This window comes from Maniola hyperantus, chromosome 13 (genome assembly GCF_902806685.2).
Source record: "Maniola hyperantus chromosome 13, iAphHyp1.2, whole genome shotgun sequence".
In the NCBI taxonomy this organism is placed as follows: Eukaryota; Metazoa; Arthropoda; class Insecta; order Lepidoptera; family Nymphalidae; genus Maniola; species Maniola hyperantus.
This window is the reverse complement of record NC_048548.1, coordinates 4,665,357-4,682,011: the sequence shown is the minus strand read 5'-3', so window position 1 is coordinate 4,682,011 and position 16,655 is coordinate 4,665,357. Positions and strand designations below refer to the sequence as shown.

Genomic DNA, 16,655 nt, shown 5'->3' with positions numbered 1-16,655 from the left:
ACCGGTACCTCTTTCTAAAGATCGATGTACATTACTTTCTGCCGCGTACTGTACTACTTAAATGTATCGAGGGTATTGTGCTAAAATCCTCAAAAGACTCATTTGGTTTAGGCTCTATATACTCGATATTGTTAACCGAGTATAAAATAAGAGTTGTTTGATGTAAAATCTCACACAGTTTTACGACTTGGTTATAATGGCTCTTTTCTGGAGACGCGGCGTGTTGCGTGGTGCGTTGTGTCGCGCGTCGTACTACGCCATATAACAAGCAAACGCTTCTGCATAAATGCTCTCATACTTTTTTTTTAGGGTTCCGTACCTCAAAAGGAAAAACGGAACTCTTATAGGATCACTTTGTTGTCTGTCTGTCGGTATGTCAAGAAACCTACAGGGTACTTCCCGTTGACTTAGAATCATGAAATTTGGCAGGTAGGTAGGTCTTCTTCTTCTTCTTCTTCGCTCTGGGCTGGTTTCCGCACTTAAACGTTTCCGTCTGTTGTGCGTGCATTGCCCCTCCCCGCTGAAGTCTTCACTCCAGCCATCCAAGCTCACTCCAGAAGCCGAGTAGACCGCCCAGGTTGCCGAGGGCTTCATGGAATGAGGTCGGGGAACCCAAATGGCGTTCGCGTTGTTCTGCTACGCCCGTGCACATAGGTAGGTCTTATAGCAGACATTCGGGGAAAAATCTGAAAACCGTGAATTTGTGGTTACATCACACAAAAAAAATTAAATTGTAGTCATGAACTAATAATTAGTATTTTAAATTTTCTACGTAAGATAACTATATCAAGTGGGTTATCATATGAAAAGCCTTCACCTGTGCATTCTAAAACATATTTTTATTTATTTTTATGCATCATAGTTTTTGAATTGACATGCAAAATGTCGAAAAAATACGACTGTAGTACGGAACACTCGTTGCGCGAGCCTGACTCGCACTTGGCTAGTTTTTTACTTATACTTGACCATATATGTATTATATTTTGTACTTATACTTGATCCTCAAGAGCTCAACGTTTGAGAAGCGGACTGGATTCTGAAAGGTCGGCAGTTCAAACCCTACCCGTTTCACTATGTTGTACCTATTCCTAGCACAAGTTTTACGCTTAGTTGGAGGGGAAAGGGGAATATTATTCCTGATTATCATGGCTAATATTCTTTTAAAAAAGAAATGCTTGAGTGAAGACGCGACGCGCAACCCGAAAGAGCCCTAAGAGTAAAATACCCTTGAATATGATACAATACATAATATTATAATATTTTGTTTGCAGAGTAAAAATAATGATACCATATCAGAAGGGGTCACAATTACAACACCATCACACCCAGTCCTTATGAGTGTCGACTCATACGAAAAATCTTTTTGGCCTTATTTGCAGAAAATTATACAGGTATACATTTGTTTCATTATTCATTAATTATATCAGTTACCATACTATTTAAAGACCTTAGGCTTTCAAGTCAAATCTAAGAGATACTTCATATGGTTGTTCATATCACCGTCACAAGGCGGATTGAATAAAAAAGACACTCTAGTACAGATTTTCAAAATAAAAACTCTAATGTCTGTATTCCACAGTTAAACATTATACTTTGTCCATTTTATTAATAGTTTTTTGACAGCTCACGCCCATGAAGTTTCGTATTGTTTAAGTTAAAATTTCATACAAATAATATTGTACTTCATAGACGGGTACCGCCCCCTTAGTGATGTGCGACACATAACGATTAATACGATTGTGCCACAGATTACAAATAATCGGTAAAAATAAATGCTAGTATACATACTAGCATTTATTTTTACTGTTACATTAAGGTGTAATATGTTATTTAATCAGGAAAAACACAAAATTTTAAGGTTGAAACCAATAAATTAAAATATTAGCATTGTATAATGTTTTACTTTCTTCTTATTATAAGGCATACAAATAAAACAACTAAAATAGTTTATTTACGTTTACTCAGCTAATGTAAATGCGTGTGACCAGCACGGGCGTTTGTTGCGAGTGACAGACTACATCAAAATGGCGGCTGCACGGACGGTTGACGTATAATTCAGTTTTTACGATTATAGTATTTATTATCATACTAATAAATATGAAAATAAATATAATATTATATTTTTTACAAAAAAATAAGCGATTTCGATTGTTACCTTCTTTAGGACATCACTATAACTTAGCAGTCGTCGAGCTGTCAAAAGGCTGTTCTTAAAATGGACAAAGTATAGGTATTATTTAGCAGTTGAAATTTTTGAAAGATCTCTGGCAATGTGATCAATGCTTTTTAGTTTTTTTTTTTTTTTTTGTAAATTTATAATGTAAATAACGGCTACATACCACGATTAATTTCATGAATATTATTATCAGTATTTCGACCCAGGTGCAGTCGTGGTCACAGCGGGACGGGACATTATAATATGTAAAAGCGTAAAATCTTTAGTTTCGTAAATTGATTTAAAAAATATGTAATACAGAGCCACAAAGTCGCAGTACACCAAAGGGTGGACATCGGAGTAATGTGCCAGTTAGAACCTTCTCCGCAAGAAAGGTCCAAAAATAAAAAGAAGAAGAATACCGGTGTTTGATATATTTTATTCACTTTACTGCTAAGAATAAGGCGCCGTCCTATTGTCATAGCTCGCGTGATGATGCGATGCGATTTCATCGTGCGATGAAATACAATATGAACACATCGCATGATCGCGCGATCTTCAATAGGACATTCAGTAGAACACAGTTTGTTTGAACGCACGGGACGCGCGATCATTTTCGTCGGACGCACGCATCATCGCACGAGCGATGACAATAGGACGGCGCCTTAGTCCTGAAAATTGCTATTGCGCTGGAACCATGTCCCATTAACATCGAAATGACGTCATTTTGACGTCAGCCAAAAAAAATACCATCAGCTCGAAACTTTAGTCTTGTGCTGACGTCACTAAAATGGCGGCCACCCGCATTATCAATTTGCGTGATTTATTCATATTTTGTTGAGTGTCAGATATTACGATTTATCATACATAATTACTTGGACGATCTAACCTAAGGACGCGCCTCGCATGATTATTCCCCTCTGTCAATAGTAATGGATTTTTAATCCACTGCGTTTATAAACACTGTTTGCGGAATCGATTTTGTCATTGTCAGAATCGTTTTCGATGTGTGACGACGTCTTACACGCTGGGTGAAAAATGCCTGTTTGTGCCGTTAGTGAGTGCAAGAACAAATCAAACACATCAAATTTACAAAAAGATGGAATTTCATTTCATAAGTAAGTATTTTTGGTGTAATAAACGCTTTCTATAAATTAAATTACATAAATTATTATAATAAAATAACAATCGAGAACTTTACCGATTCAGTAATTGAGTACGTAATAATTCGGTAGAAACGAGTCACACTCCTCACGAGACTATATTTTGTTTTTTCTAAACAATTGCAACCCTCGGTATATACAAATTAGGTTAAAATTTGAATACGCGTGAACAGCATGAAATTACGTAGTAGTAAAAATAACACTAGTCTCGTGGGAAGTGCGGTATACTATAGACGGAGAGCCAGCGCCCAAAAAACTGTTTGAATTTACTAAGGCTAATTTTTTGCGCATACTGACCAGCTCTGTCCCCATATTCTGCTGACTAACCATTACAACTTTTATTTATATGCAATATACAAGTTATATAACAATTTTCAGCCTTAGTAAATTCATTTTATTACCTCGCAGGTACGACACCTTTGATAGCGCACCTGAGTCACTGTTCTCAGTTCACTTGACTGACCGCAGTATGTTTGTGTACGCAACCATTCTAATGAACTATAAAAAAATTAGCCTTAGTAAATTCAAACAGTATTTTGGGCCCTGGCTCTCCGTCTATAGTATACCGCACTCCCCACGAGACTATAGTGTTATTTTTACAAAATTTTTCGGTATTAGATTTAATTGCATAGGACATAAGGTTCGATTTTTAAGAATCATGTGATAGTGATTGCGGTTCGATTATCGATATCGATGAAAACATTTTCTTTATTATTAACGACTAAATTACCGTCTTCAAGTCAAGTAAAGAATAGTTATTATTAATTACCACAATTTTTTCGCTACCTATACTTGTAATAAAACTGGTCGATTTCTGTGATTTCACGTACTTAATACATTTAAAAAAATATTAAAGCAACGCAATTTTAGTGATAACCGCGAAACGGGGTAGGGTGTCTCTGAACTGGGTAATATGTAGCTAAAAGGTGTACCTTTCTCAAGGATGAGGATTAGGTAATAATTTATCATAATCGTTTTATTTTTACAGATTTCGATATTTTTACAGAGAGAATCGCCAAGAATATACATGACATTAACCTAATGGTAAATAATGACGTGTTAAAAATAGAAGAGGCCACCGTGTGTGTTTACTAATTTATTTTCATAGTATCATATCTGTCTTATGGAATTTTGCTGTGGGGTAAAAGCGGCAGGTATTGAGAAAATTTTTGCATTGCTAATTTGTAAGGGCAATACGTGTAATATTTAATAACTTACATTTAATTTTTTTGGACAAAGAGTACACCATATTGGAATTACCATGTAAACCCAATGTGCAATAAATAAATGATTGATTGGAAAGAAAAAAACATTTTATTAATTGATATACCTACTAATTATGTTTGGTAGGCTTTTGCGCGGTCAGGTTTATTTTGTATTATATAATAATATAAGTCATTAACTTGGACCATCTAACCTAGGTTAGATCGTCCAAGGTCATTAATAAGCACATTTTCACTATCGAAATTTTAAATGAAAATTTCGTTATATAAAAAAATACAAAAGATTAAAAATGATATAAAATAAGTAAAAAAGTATGTGCATATTTTTTAAATAAATATTTTTCTTATTTTTACGTTGCATTATTAGTTTTTGGGATAATTACCTATTAAGTGAGGTGAATGTATGCAAGAATACGCTACGCTGACCAAACACTGGTTTTAAGTAATTAAATACGAGTAATAAATTCTTACTTCTACTTTTGTTTCTGAAAAACTATCGATATATTTTAAAATATCGATACGGTAGCATCGCAAATCAATTTGACTGTCTTACACTCGTAATGTCTTTGTATGTTGATGTATATAACTTATTAGTGTGCGTAAAATGTAGTAGTGTTGAAGATTTAGATATGTGTGTGTTAATAATGACACAAAACTTTGTTGAGTGAGTGTGTCAAGTTGTCTATGTAGTGTTTCCTCGTCCCGCACCAAAAGTGACAGAAATTTTTATTCGTAATATTAGGCGCGTTACAAGTCCATAGGTTAGATCGTCCAAGCATAATTAGTATTGTTTTTGATTTAGGTCCAAGGAACTATCTTTGAAGCATCATTATTTTTGATATAGCGCCAAAGTTATTAATTATCATCATTAGTTTTTGCCCATATAACATTGTACAATAGGGTTACGGTATTTATTATTTTACTACCTTTTTTATTGAGTAATTTAGACAAAAATAGAAATTATTATGCATTTACAAAAAGGTATGTCTATAGACCCAAAAGATTTTCTATACTACATAATAAATATGTAGTACACATTATACAGAGTAGGCATGTTTCTAGCTCTTTCATCATCTAACCGATAGACGTTCTCTGCTGGACATATGTCTTTTGTAGAAATTTCCATACGCTACAGTCTGGCGCCGCCGGATTCTAGCAGCTCCCTGCGCCTTTTTATCAAACGTCAAAACGCGCACTTAGTATGAGAGCTTATATGAAAAAATGAATTGTGATGTCATATTTAACATACATTTTTAGTTCAGACGATAATTTAAAATCGTCATAAAACTTAAAATTACCATCCAGCATAGTTTTTACATATTATGGAAAATTCTCTTGATTTTGACCATAGGCAACATCACTATAGAATAACACTAAAACAATTATTAATATTAGACACTTAGAAGTTATATCGTATCGACAATTTTACAGATTTTACTTGGTGTAGTATACCAAGTATGTCATATCTATAGGTGCAAAACCCATCCCCGGATTGCGAGTGCCGATTGCTGCCCGCCGAGGCGACATGGGTCAACACAATGATAGCGCGACTCATGTACGATGTCATGCGGGACCCGCAGATGATCGCGCGCGTACAGAATAGGATACAGAGGAAACTTAACACACTGAAGGTAAGTTGTGCCGATGGCTGCCCGCCGAGGCGACATGGGTCAACACAATGATAGCGCGACTCATGTACGATGTCATGCGGGACCCGCAGATGATCGCGCGCGTACAGAATAGGATACAGAGGAAACTTAACACACTGAAGGTAAGTTGTGCCGATGGCTGCCCGCCGAGGCGACATGGGTCAACACAATGATAGCGCGACTCATGTACGATGTCATGCGGGACCCGCAGATGATCGCGCGCGTACAGAATAGGATACAGAGGAAACTTAACACACTGAAGGTAAGTTGTGCCGATGGCTGCCCGCCGAGGCGACATGGGTCAACACAATGGTAGCGTGACTCATGCGGGACCCGGAGATGATCGCGCGCGTACAGAATAGGATACAGAGGAAACTTAACACACTGAAGGTAAGTGTTAGTAATTTAAGAGCCCGCTTTATCGAAGCGATAGGAGTGGAGCCTAAAATAGTGATGTAGCCACAGATGACGGAAACAAGGTTACCTGTGCGTGTCACCCTTCTCCTCTAACCGAACCTCACCCGAAAGAGGCCGGATTTGTTTAAGCAAAAATCATTCACCCGTTCATTTTTTAGTCAAAAACAACACAGTGAAAGTTAAATGAAGTGAAGTGAAGATTGGAGGCTCAAAATGGTTAACGCCCACAGAGAGTTATAGTTTGGACGTATTGTAACTCTGATTTTTCATTGCGCAGTTACCATCATTCATGTCGCCATTGATGGTGACGGAGCTGCGTCTGGCGGGCGCGTGCCCACTGCTGGGTGGCGTGGCGGCGCCGTCGTGCGACGCGCGCGGCCTGTGGCTGCACGCCAACTTGAGATACGAGGGTGGTGCCACCATCACCATACTTACCCAGATCAACCTTATGAAGCTCAAGGAGAAAAGTTAGTACAGCCACAGTATACTTACCTTACAGGTAGGGAAGAATCCCTCAGCAAGGACTCACTCTGTCTATATATACCCATGCAAAAAGCCACGTCAATCCGTTGCACCGTTGCGACGTGATTGAAGGACAAACCAACAAACCAATAACCCAACAAGCCGACAAAAAAACGCACTTTCGCATTTATAATAAGAGTACTGATAACGCGCTCGTGGCACTCGATTGATTCTAATGCTCTCGAAGGGACGCGCAGCCTAGGTATTTTTTATTGAAAGAATTATCAAAATCGGTTCAAAAGTTTCAGAATTTATACACCTAAGTATTTTTACCTTAGGGGTATAAACAAACAAACAAATCTTTCCTCTCTATAATATTAGTATAGATGAAAATTATTTTCCAGATGTCGCACTGGAAGAACAAATGATTGAAACAAGTGAAGCTACAATTGAAAGTGAAATTCTGCAATCGAGGAAGTCGTGCGTTTCACCGGAATTAAAAGTAAGTTTTATATAATATCGTATGTTACAATGAACATAACTTGTACTACAAATTAACAAAATTTTGACAGTTATTATTAACTCAGCAATCAATTGAGATTTTATGAATGCTAGTCGTTTTACCCCGCATTTACACATTCGCCCTCGCGTCTCGTCTCACCACTCGACGACGCTCGTTTCGTGTTTTTCTACACATTCACTACACCGCGCATGGACATTAAGGTCCCTACCATAATTCACATATTTTATCTACGATAGATTCTTAACAGAATATAAGTATTGTACTAGATTCATAGATCATTTGTTATTATACTCGGTTGAAACAATACAAGACGAGGAGGTTTTGGCGGTGGCGTCCGGGTTTTATTCAGTTTTTATATCTGCTTAAGTTATTAACGATTAATTTCCATTGTTGTTTATATTCCTTAACACAGATCTAAAAATCTAGCTAGGATTGCCAGTTCTTGATCTTGTAACATTCTTAATATTGTATATGCTTTATCCAACAAGCACACAAATTGTTCAAGATCAAACCCATGTATGTGTGTAACTAGATGATTGAAAAATAAACGTTTTATTTATTTATTTTATTTATTTATTTATTCTGTAGTGTTTGAATGTAACTAATATTCTTTTGCCATCGACTGACATCGTGTCATTCGCGTCAAATATAACCACCGCGCGAGTACTAGATGCAAGTGTCACCAGACGTCTCTTATCTCGACTCATCATTCGTGTGAATGTGTAAATGCGGGTTTATCATCGCATTTTCAATACAATAAATAACTAAGAAACTTTTTCTTTGGGTGCTTAGAGAAAAAAGCCGGCCATTTACGACTCGGATGTGGAAGACTCAGCAGAGTCCAGTAGTGATGATGAGAGTCCGCCCGTGCAGCCTGTCGACAGCGCTGAGAACATGATCGTCACCGACTCTACGTTAGTATTATGGCAATCAGTACCCATATTATATATGCGAAATTGTGTGTGTCTGTCTGTCTGTCTGCTAGCTTTTCACGGCCAACAGTTCAACAGTTTAACCAATTTTGATGAGATTTGGTACAGAGTTAGCTTATATCCCGGGGAAGGACATAAGCTATTTTTTATCCCGAAAAATCAAAGAGTTCCCACGGGATTTAAAAAACTAAATCCACGCGGACGAAGTCGCAGGCATTATCTATGTGTTGTTTAAAGAAATGTAACAAGTCGTAATTAAAAAATACGCACTGCGTAAAAACTATTGTTACGAATGATTTCTAAACAATTCATTTCCTCGTTGTGGAAATGTAGTAGGTTTTGGATTTTTGCTGTTTTTGACGAATATTAAAACAAACTTATGTATTTAGTTATAGATTTAAGATGAACTGGCAGGTTTTATGTGAGCATTCGATGGCACAGCCGATCCAGCCCAATTTAGTAACTTGGAAATAATAAATGAGATATATATTTTTTTTCAGTACATCAGCAAACGAAGGCGGTTCTTCAAAGAAGAAATTTCTTCGTATGGTGGACAAAATCGCTACAAATAAATATTTTCAACAGGTGAATTTATTTTTTAAATAACCTTTCGACAGTATCACCTCAATTTTCTCTGGTCAATTCTGAACTCCGAAGTTCAGTACATCGGCGCAAGGTTGTATTTTATTTTATTCAGATACAAGTTAGCCCTTATGACTGCAATCTCACCTGATGGTAAGTGATGATACAGTCTAAGATGGAAACGGGATATCCTGAAAGGGGTTTGGCAGTTTTTACTAAACCTATACCCCTTTGGTTTCTACAGACTACACGGCATCATAACAGAGCGCGAAATCGCTTGGCGGCACGGCCGAATCCCACCAGACCAAACCAGAGGAACTTTTCACAATTCATTTTAAAATTAAAGTTAATAAATTAATAATGGTGTTCCCAACATTTATACCAATTTTAGCTCCATGCTAATTACTGTAACCTTATCCCTATTTTTTGAGCTTACTTGACCGGGCTATAAAATGATTAGAGTTTATCTTGTACGCAGGTTACCGACTATAAGTACGTGAAACGTGCGATGGAAGGTCTGTCGAATACGGACATCAAATTGCAGCTGGAAGTGAACGGGCTAGAGGGCAGGCTCGCTATAAACCTGCCGCCGCCGCCGCACGATCGACTGTGGATTGGGTAAGACATTATAACCACTATAGGTATATAACCATTGACTTATTACTTCGTATGGACAGGGCCATTGAACAAACAAAATGGCATCGACTCATTGACGTCTGGAGTTCAGACGGGTCATTCATTAGTATCTAAGAGGTGGCGCTGATTTATTTGGTTCCAAAACCGTGAAAAATTTCGTTCGCTTGGGTATATCTTGTCATTTATATCGATGGGTATAACGCATAACTGACTAGGCTTCCGCGGTAGTGGAGCGGTACGGGAGGGTGACAGTTGTCACAATTTGACGAATCATTGATATATTTAATAATGTAGACTAGCTGATGCCCGCGACTTCGTACGCGTGGATTTAGGTTTCAAAAATCCCGTGGGAACTCTTTGATATTCCGGTATAAAAAGTAGCCTATGTCAATCTCCAGGTCTTTATCTATACCCATGCATATGCAAAAAATTACGTCAATCCGTTGCACTGTTGCGACGTGATTGAAGGACAATACTTTTTATCCCGGAAAATCAAAGAGTTCCCACAGGGTTTTAAAAAAACCTAAATTCCACGCGAACAAAGTCGCGGGCGTCAGCTAGTACGAAATAAGCTTAAAGTCATGAAACATATTTTGTTCCAGTTTCTCAACAAACCCTCAGCTAGTACTGAAAGCGCGGCCCGCGGTCGGCGCCAGAGCCGTCCGGTTCGCGCACATCAACAACTGGATCGAACAGAAGCTCACTAAGGAGTTCGAGAAGGTTCTAGTCTTACCCAATATGGAGGATTTCATCATCGACGTGTTGACGCCTACGCCTATAGACTTTGAATAAATAGGTAATTGTGTTTCTGTTACTGTACTCTATCCACAGAAAAGTTAGTATAGGGCTCGCTCTGTTACGTAATCCCATACAAATGACAAAGACGAAAATCTCAGTGGGCGTTAACCATATTGAGTCACCAACCAATCACAAACGAAACTATGTTTTCGAATGTTTTTTGAAAACATTTTCGAATTGAATTCCGAATGTTTTTTGGAAACCGTTTTGGATTTAATTTCGAATGTTTTTTGAATACATGTTTGTGATTGGTTGGCGTAACAAAATGGACTCCCACTGAGATTTTTGTCTGTTGCATTTGTATGGGATTACGTAACAGAGAGAGCCCTATACTTTCTGTTGATAGAGAGATGGCTTTATATTATTTATTTATTAAGACCTGATTTTCCAACGTTATATTAAAACCAACTCGATAATAAAGGCAGATTTTGAATTCGAATTCTAATAAACAACTCATAGCCGTTTAATTAAAGAGCATTAAAAAGTTATTAGACCAAGATTAAAGTGTAGCGGAAAACCCGCTTGAACGCGTCGTATTGTAATTTTAGGAGAGAAATACGCGGACTAAACGCTGAGGAGTTTTCACGCGCAGTTTTCGCTGTAATTATCTTTGGATTTCAGTGAAAATGGATTCAAAAATGTTTGACCAGAGCATACAATGTAAGGTATTGAGGTTTCATGATTACTATGTACGTTAATTTAGCATTCATTTGACGAAAGAAAATGCGCTTTGCTTAGCCATACAGGGTTTAACCATTGGACTGTATTTAAGAGGAGAGAATTGAATTGTGTGTTTGTTTCGTTATTTCTCTAAAATATTCTAAATTTGTATGTGACCAACTTATGATTATAATGTTTTTGCTAAATATTTGATATTACATACTTAAAGATTATAGCTGTGACTGCTTACGCTGCACTACTTACACCACTTACGCCGTTAAAAATGATTCGGGTTTACATAAACAAAATTCCCCTTTTAAGGGAACCCGGAGCCGTAAAACCATTTAAAAAAACAATTACGAACGACATGATACGAATGAGGAGCTGTGTGCTGTGTGTAAAGGCCTGTAGAGTGTTGTAGCATACCAAACACTGGAAAGCTAGCATACCAAACACTGGAAAGCTGGCATACCAAACACTGGAAAGCCGGCATACCAACCACTGGAAATCTAGCATACTAAACACTGGAAAGCTGGCATACCAAACACTGGAAAGCCGGCATACCAAACACTGGAAAGCCGGCATACCAAACACTGGAAAGCTAGCATACCAAACACTGGAAAGCTGGCATACCAAACACTGGAAAGCCAGGATACCAAACACTGGAAAGCCGGCGTACCGAACACTAGAAAGCCGGCATACCAAATACTAGAAAGCCGGCATACCAAATACTGGAAAGCTGGCATATCAAATATTGGAAAGCCGGCATACCCAAACACTGTCAATTGGTAAGCCAGCTTACCAAACAATGACAAGCTGGCATACCCAGTTCCAGCCCTCAGAATAAGGACTGTTAGAAGTAGCCGTATTGTGACACTTACTGTTAGAGCGAGATAGCTAAATGCATTTAAGCTCTTGTTAGAACGTGACAAAATGTTCATGTTTTGTCCTTATCAATTTTGTCATTGTATACAAAATGACAATTTTTTTCTTTTTGAATGTTAAATATGTTCGTCTCAAGGTAGCTAATTATTGAGCTGTACACAATGGGGCCGATTCTCTTGTACACAATCTCTAAACCTAAACTAAATTAACAGGTCTAAATCTAGTGCTATCCTTTTCCGCAAGCAACATTACGAAAGGGATAGCGATAGATTAAGACGTATCATTTTAGTTTAGTTTAGAGATTGTGTATAACGGAATTAGCCACTATGTCTAAACTAAATTGATAGGTCTAAATCTAGTGCTATCCTTTTCCGCAGTGAACATTGTGAAAGGGATAGCAGTATTAAAGATTGTTCACATTTTACAACCAAATAAACAATGGTGCGAATAAAACAACTAAAATGGCAGATATAAATATATTTCTATCGCTATCACAATACTTCGTGTGGAAAAGGATAGCACTAGATCAATTTAGTTTAAAGATTGCGTTCGCAGTACGCAGCACTGTAAGATTTGTCTTTCACTATGCTTATCAATTTCGTGTATATATTAAAAGCTCTAGTGTTAGGCTGTTACATTAAAAATTTAAATCCACAAATATACACACAGTTGAAGGTATTAAGAGATAATCTATTTATATAAAAATACATAAATTACCATCAAGCTCAAAAGACTTTTCTAATAAAGAAAAAAAAGACGATGTAAATATTTGTAAAATATGAAAAAAAATATTAGGATATCTATTAGGCCGTGTCCCATTAATAAAAACGTTGTACCAGGCCGGGCTCGCTTGGTCACGTGACCCAGGATGCGTGTGATCCCTGGCGGTTTTTTTTTTTTTAATTTATTATTAACATACAAGAAAATTTATATATAATAGGTAGTACGCATTGTAAAAAAAACCACAGAGAGTTCCCGATCCCCTTCATAAGAGAGTGAGATATACAAGAGAGGAGTTTACGTGAATTTTTATTGATGTTGCCGCGCCTTTATATGAAATTTATTTGTTTCAAAAAAGTTAAAACGGTTTAACTTAAATATTTTCACCTTAATTTAAATAATAATGTAGAATGCGTGTGTTAGAAACTCTTATTATTTCACATAGTGTTATTCTCTTGCTTTCTAGGATATAATTGTTTAATACGGTTAAGAGTTATTAATGTTATTTAACCCTTCCACTACAAAGAAGTTATATATTATGTATATATTATATTCATAAAATTTGTATATTTATTAACGTGTTTATATAACACATTTTTATAATAAAATTAACTTTTTCTTCATTTCGGGTTTTTAAATCATTACCTAAATACTAAAATAAAATTTGAAACTCCATACTTTAATATTTGACGTAAAATTTCTAAAATATATTTACACCCAAAAATTATAAATATCTAATTGTCGGAGCTTCCTAGAGATAAAAAAACTTTGACAATAATTCCAAATCACAATTGTAAATTATTTATACTTTGTTAAAATCTATAAAACTTGGATTTCCGAACGGCAATAAAGTTTGGTTAAACAATTTTGTTAAAATATTTAGATTTTTTAAATTTTAACCGTTGAAATGTCTTTCTATGGAATTAAATTTATTCTAAGTACTGAATGCTTGTTCTCGTTCGTTCACTGCCAAACTAGACACAGCATTAAAACTGAGGTATTGTTTCAATTCAAGTATGTACATTGACGAGAGAATTTGAGAACAAAGAATGTATCAGAACTGTGTCCAAGTCAGTTCCTTCAAAATAGATTTTGTCATTGTAATCATTTTGATATTGTTAATATATATTATAAGCAAAACAAAAAAATGCTCTTTATAATGTAAAAGAAAATCTTAACATATTAATGTTGTTGTTCGTAATGCTCGACACATCGCTCCTCAGTTTATGTTAATCTTTAAAAAATAAAACATCACCAAAAAATCGAATTTGATTCTAAAAACATTTCAAGGGTACTCGTATTTGAAAATAAATTAATTAAAAATAAATTGTAGATTTTTAACTAAAGGCTGACCGTTTTTGCTCATTAGATTTTGCGAATATGTTTTTAAATAAACGACCACTGCACTGGGTTGAGACGAAAGTTGATTTCGTAGACAGAAAACATATTATATATAATAAAAATGGAAATGTAAATTTAGCCCAAACGAGCCAACGTTCACTCCATAGTCTATACCCACTCTGTCGAATTCTTTTTGGATAATCAGATATAGAGCAACGCTTGGGCTCGCTTTTCCAATAATATCATAATGTTATAATGAATTTGATGGAGTGGAAATAGAGCAAGCGTTCGGTCTAAATCCACCATTATATATGTCAAAAAATCGGCACGCAATTCCAAACACATTTAACTGCATCTAATACTTAAGTGTAAGACAGATGTACGTTTTCACATGGTCTAAATCTTTCTCTGTCTACGACTGATTCTGTATAAAATTCCCGGTCGTTTATTCGGTATGATACCGATGAAGGTCTTATGAAATTTTTGGATTAATATTTAAGATTTTCTATTTTCAAATTATATTTAAATATCTATGTATAACCAAATTTGAAAGTGTATTTAAAATGCACGTTATATTTCAATTCCTATTATTATATTTAACATATCATAACGACGTAAATTATGTACCTGTTTCAAAATTATACATATTTTATTTGATATTTTCTATAATATCTCAACGCGTTTGTTACTTTATGGTCAAGTCCAATCTAAGGGCCCATATTATAAAAAATTGCGATTTTAAACGCGTAAAATTTAACTCCACACGCGCCATTTTATCTTTTTGTGTCCAACTTCATTTCTAAAGTACGAATTTAGTACTTATTTTAAAGGTGAACCCGTACTTTTGACATGACAGTTGACCCATAGAGGTGAAATGGCGCGTGAAGAGTCATTTTGTACGGACTATAATTATTTAATTTATATTGATATAGTCTTAGTCAGATCCTTTCATCACAATTTACAGTGTATTTTGTTATTAGATTTTATTATATAACACTGTCTTATGTTCTTCGTAGATAATTTCTTAAAACATGTTAAAATGTAGAAGATATGTATTTTATAGTACTGTAAAAACAGAATGTAGCAAGAAATGTATTTATTCTAGGTTTATGGTTTTTACTTGCGCCAAAACGGCACAAATAATTTTGCCAATATAACTTAGGTTACAATAAGGCTGTTTTTGCACCAGGAATGTGCGAAGATTCGTGGCGATAAATTAATCACATTTCACACTCATCTTTCACTACGAATTGTTGCAAACTCAGCCTTATATAATGCTGTATTAATCTTGTGTATAATTCATGTTATCGTATAATGGTATAATGATTTATTGCTTTTGTATAATGATTGATAGATTTTGTATAATTGATAGATTGCTTCTTACGGGTACGAAGTTTGCGAGGAAAATGTGTATTTCTTTGTTTTCAAACTCATATGAAAACATTTTTTTTTGCTTAGGTGTGTGCATTATATAATAATTTATAATTCCCAGCAAATAAACTGAATTATCCGAACATAGTTATTAATACAAAGTTGGTGTAAATCTTTTTTCTTTTTTGATGTTATAAGGATGGTTTCTTGACGGTATGATTTTTTTTAATACCTTTACATTGTTTATACTTTATACGCACTCCCATAAACTTACGAACATGTGCACGCCGTGGCTTGTACCTACAACATGCACGCGAACCGCTCGCAAACCAGTTTTATTCCACATTATATTCTTATTATGTGCGTTGTGAGCACGGTTCGTGTGCGTGCGCAGGTATGGATCAGCCTTGAACATGAATAAAGTTAGTCACTGACTTATACTGCAGTCGGCACACTCAAGTATAGCATAGCTTGTCTGTGAATGAATATTCAAATTGTATAGGATTTAAGTTATTTTCTGTCGACAGATTATTGTATAATCGACTTAAAATCTCGTCTGTCAGTTCAGTGACGACTATTTGTGGTACTAATTATATCGGTGCTGTTTTCTCATAAATAAATTTTGATTAGGTGCCTAGGATGCTTTCCTTAATACGCTATATTCGGATAATTTATCTAATATTCTAGGCGTCTTATTCAATATATTATAAGCTGGGCATACTGCATTTTTAATACGCTACCCTACTCCACGCCACGCCACCCATGTTCCAACGACTCATCCGACAACACGTGTTTGAGTTTTATTTGAACCGGATTTTAACTCAAAAAGGCGGCATGAAGTGAGCTGGCGTGTTGTGTAAGTTTCCAGCATTAATTTTATGTATAGGATTATTATAATTTGTCACTTTTTTGCTATTACATATTTATATTAAAGCTGTGATCACAGTTCACATAACTTTCACATTGTACCAAAAACCAAATGCTATATGAATTTGTCTATGTATATAGTTAATCAAATTATAAAGTGTTTATGTGATATTATATTATTATATAGTTAAGAGTTAAACCGTGCCGAGTAGTTTTTCTATGTGGTATCAGTTGTGATTTTGTCGATAAATAAATTGCTATATTTAAAATA

At 35.7% G+C, this 16,655-nt stretch overlaps 1 protein-coding gene across 1 annotated transcript in view; it reads left to right on the top strand.

The window, feature by feature from the left end:
• Positions 1–16,655, top strand: part of LOC117987395 (testis-expressed protein 2) — a 35,502-nt gene extending 18,847 nt beyond the window's left edge. Inside the window, exons 14-22 of the mRNA XM_069502711.1 lie at positions 1,272–1,391; positions 2,477–2,581; positions 6,014–6,172; positions 6,885–7,074; positions 7,474–7,571; positions 8,385–8,506; positions 9,025–9,109; positions 9,585–9,724; positions 10,345–16,655. Of these exons, the coding sequence (XP_069358812.1) occupies positions 1,272–1,391; positions 2,477–2,581; positions 6,014–6,172; positions 6,885–7,074; positions 7,474–7,571; positions 8,385–8,506; positions 9,025–9,109; positions 9,585–9,724; positions 10,345–10,534 (1,209 nt within the window). The 3' untranslated portion in view covers positions 10,535–16,655. The remainder of the gene's footprint in view (positions 1–1,271; positions 1,392–2,476; positions 2,582–6,013; positions 6,173–6,884; positions 7,075–7,473; positions 7,572–8,384; positions 8,507–9,024; positions 9,110–9,584; positions 9,725–10,344) is intronic.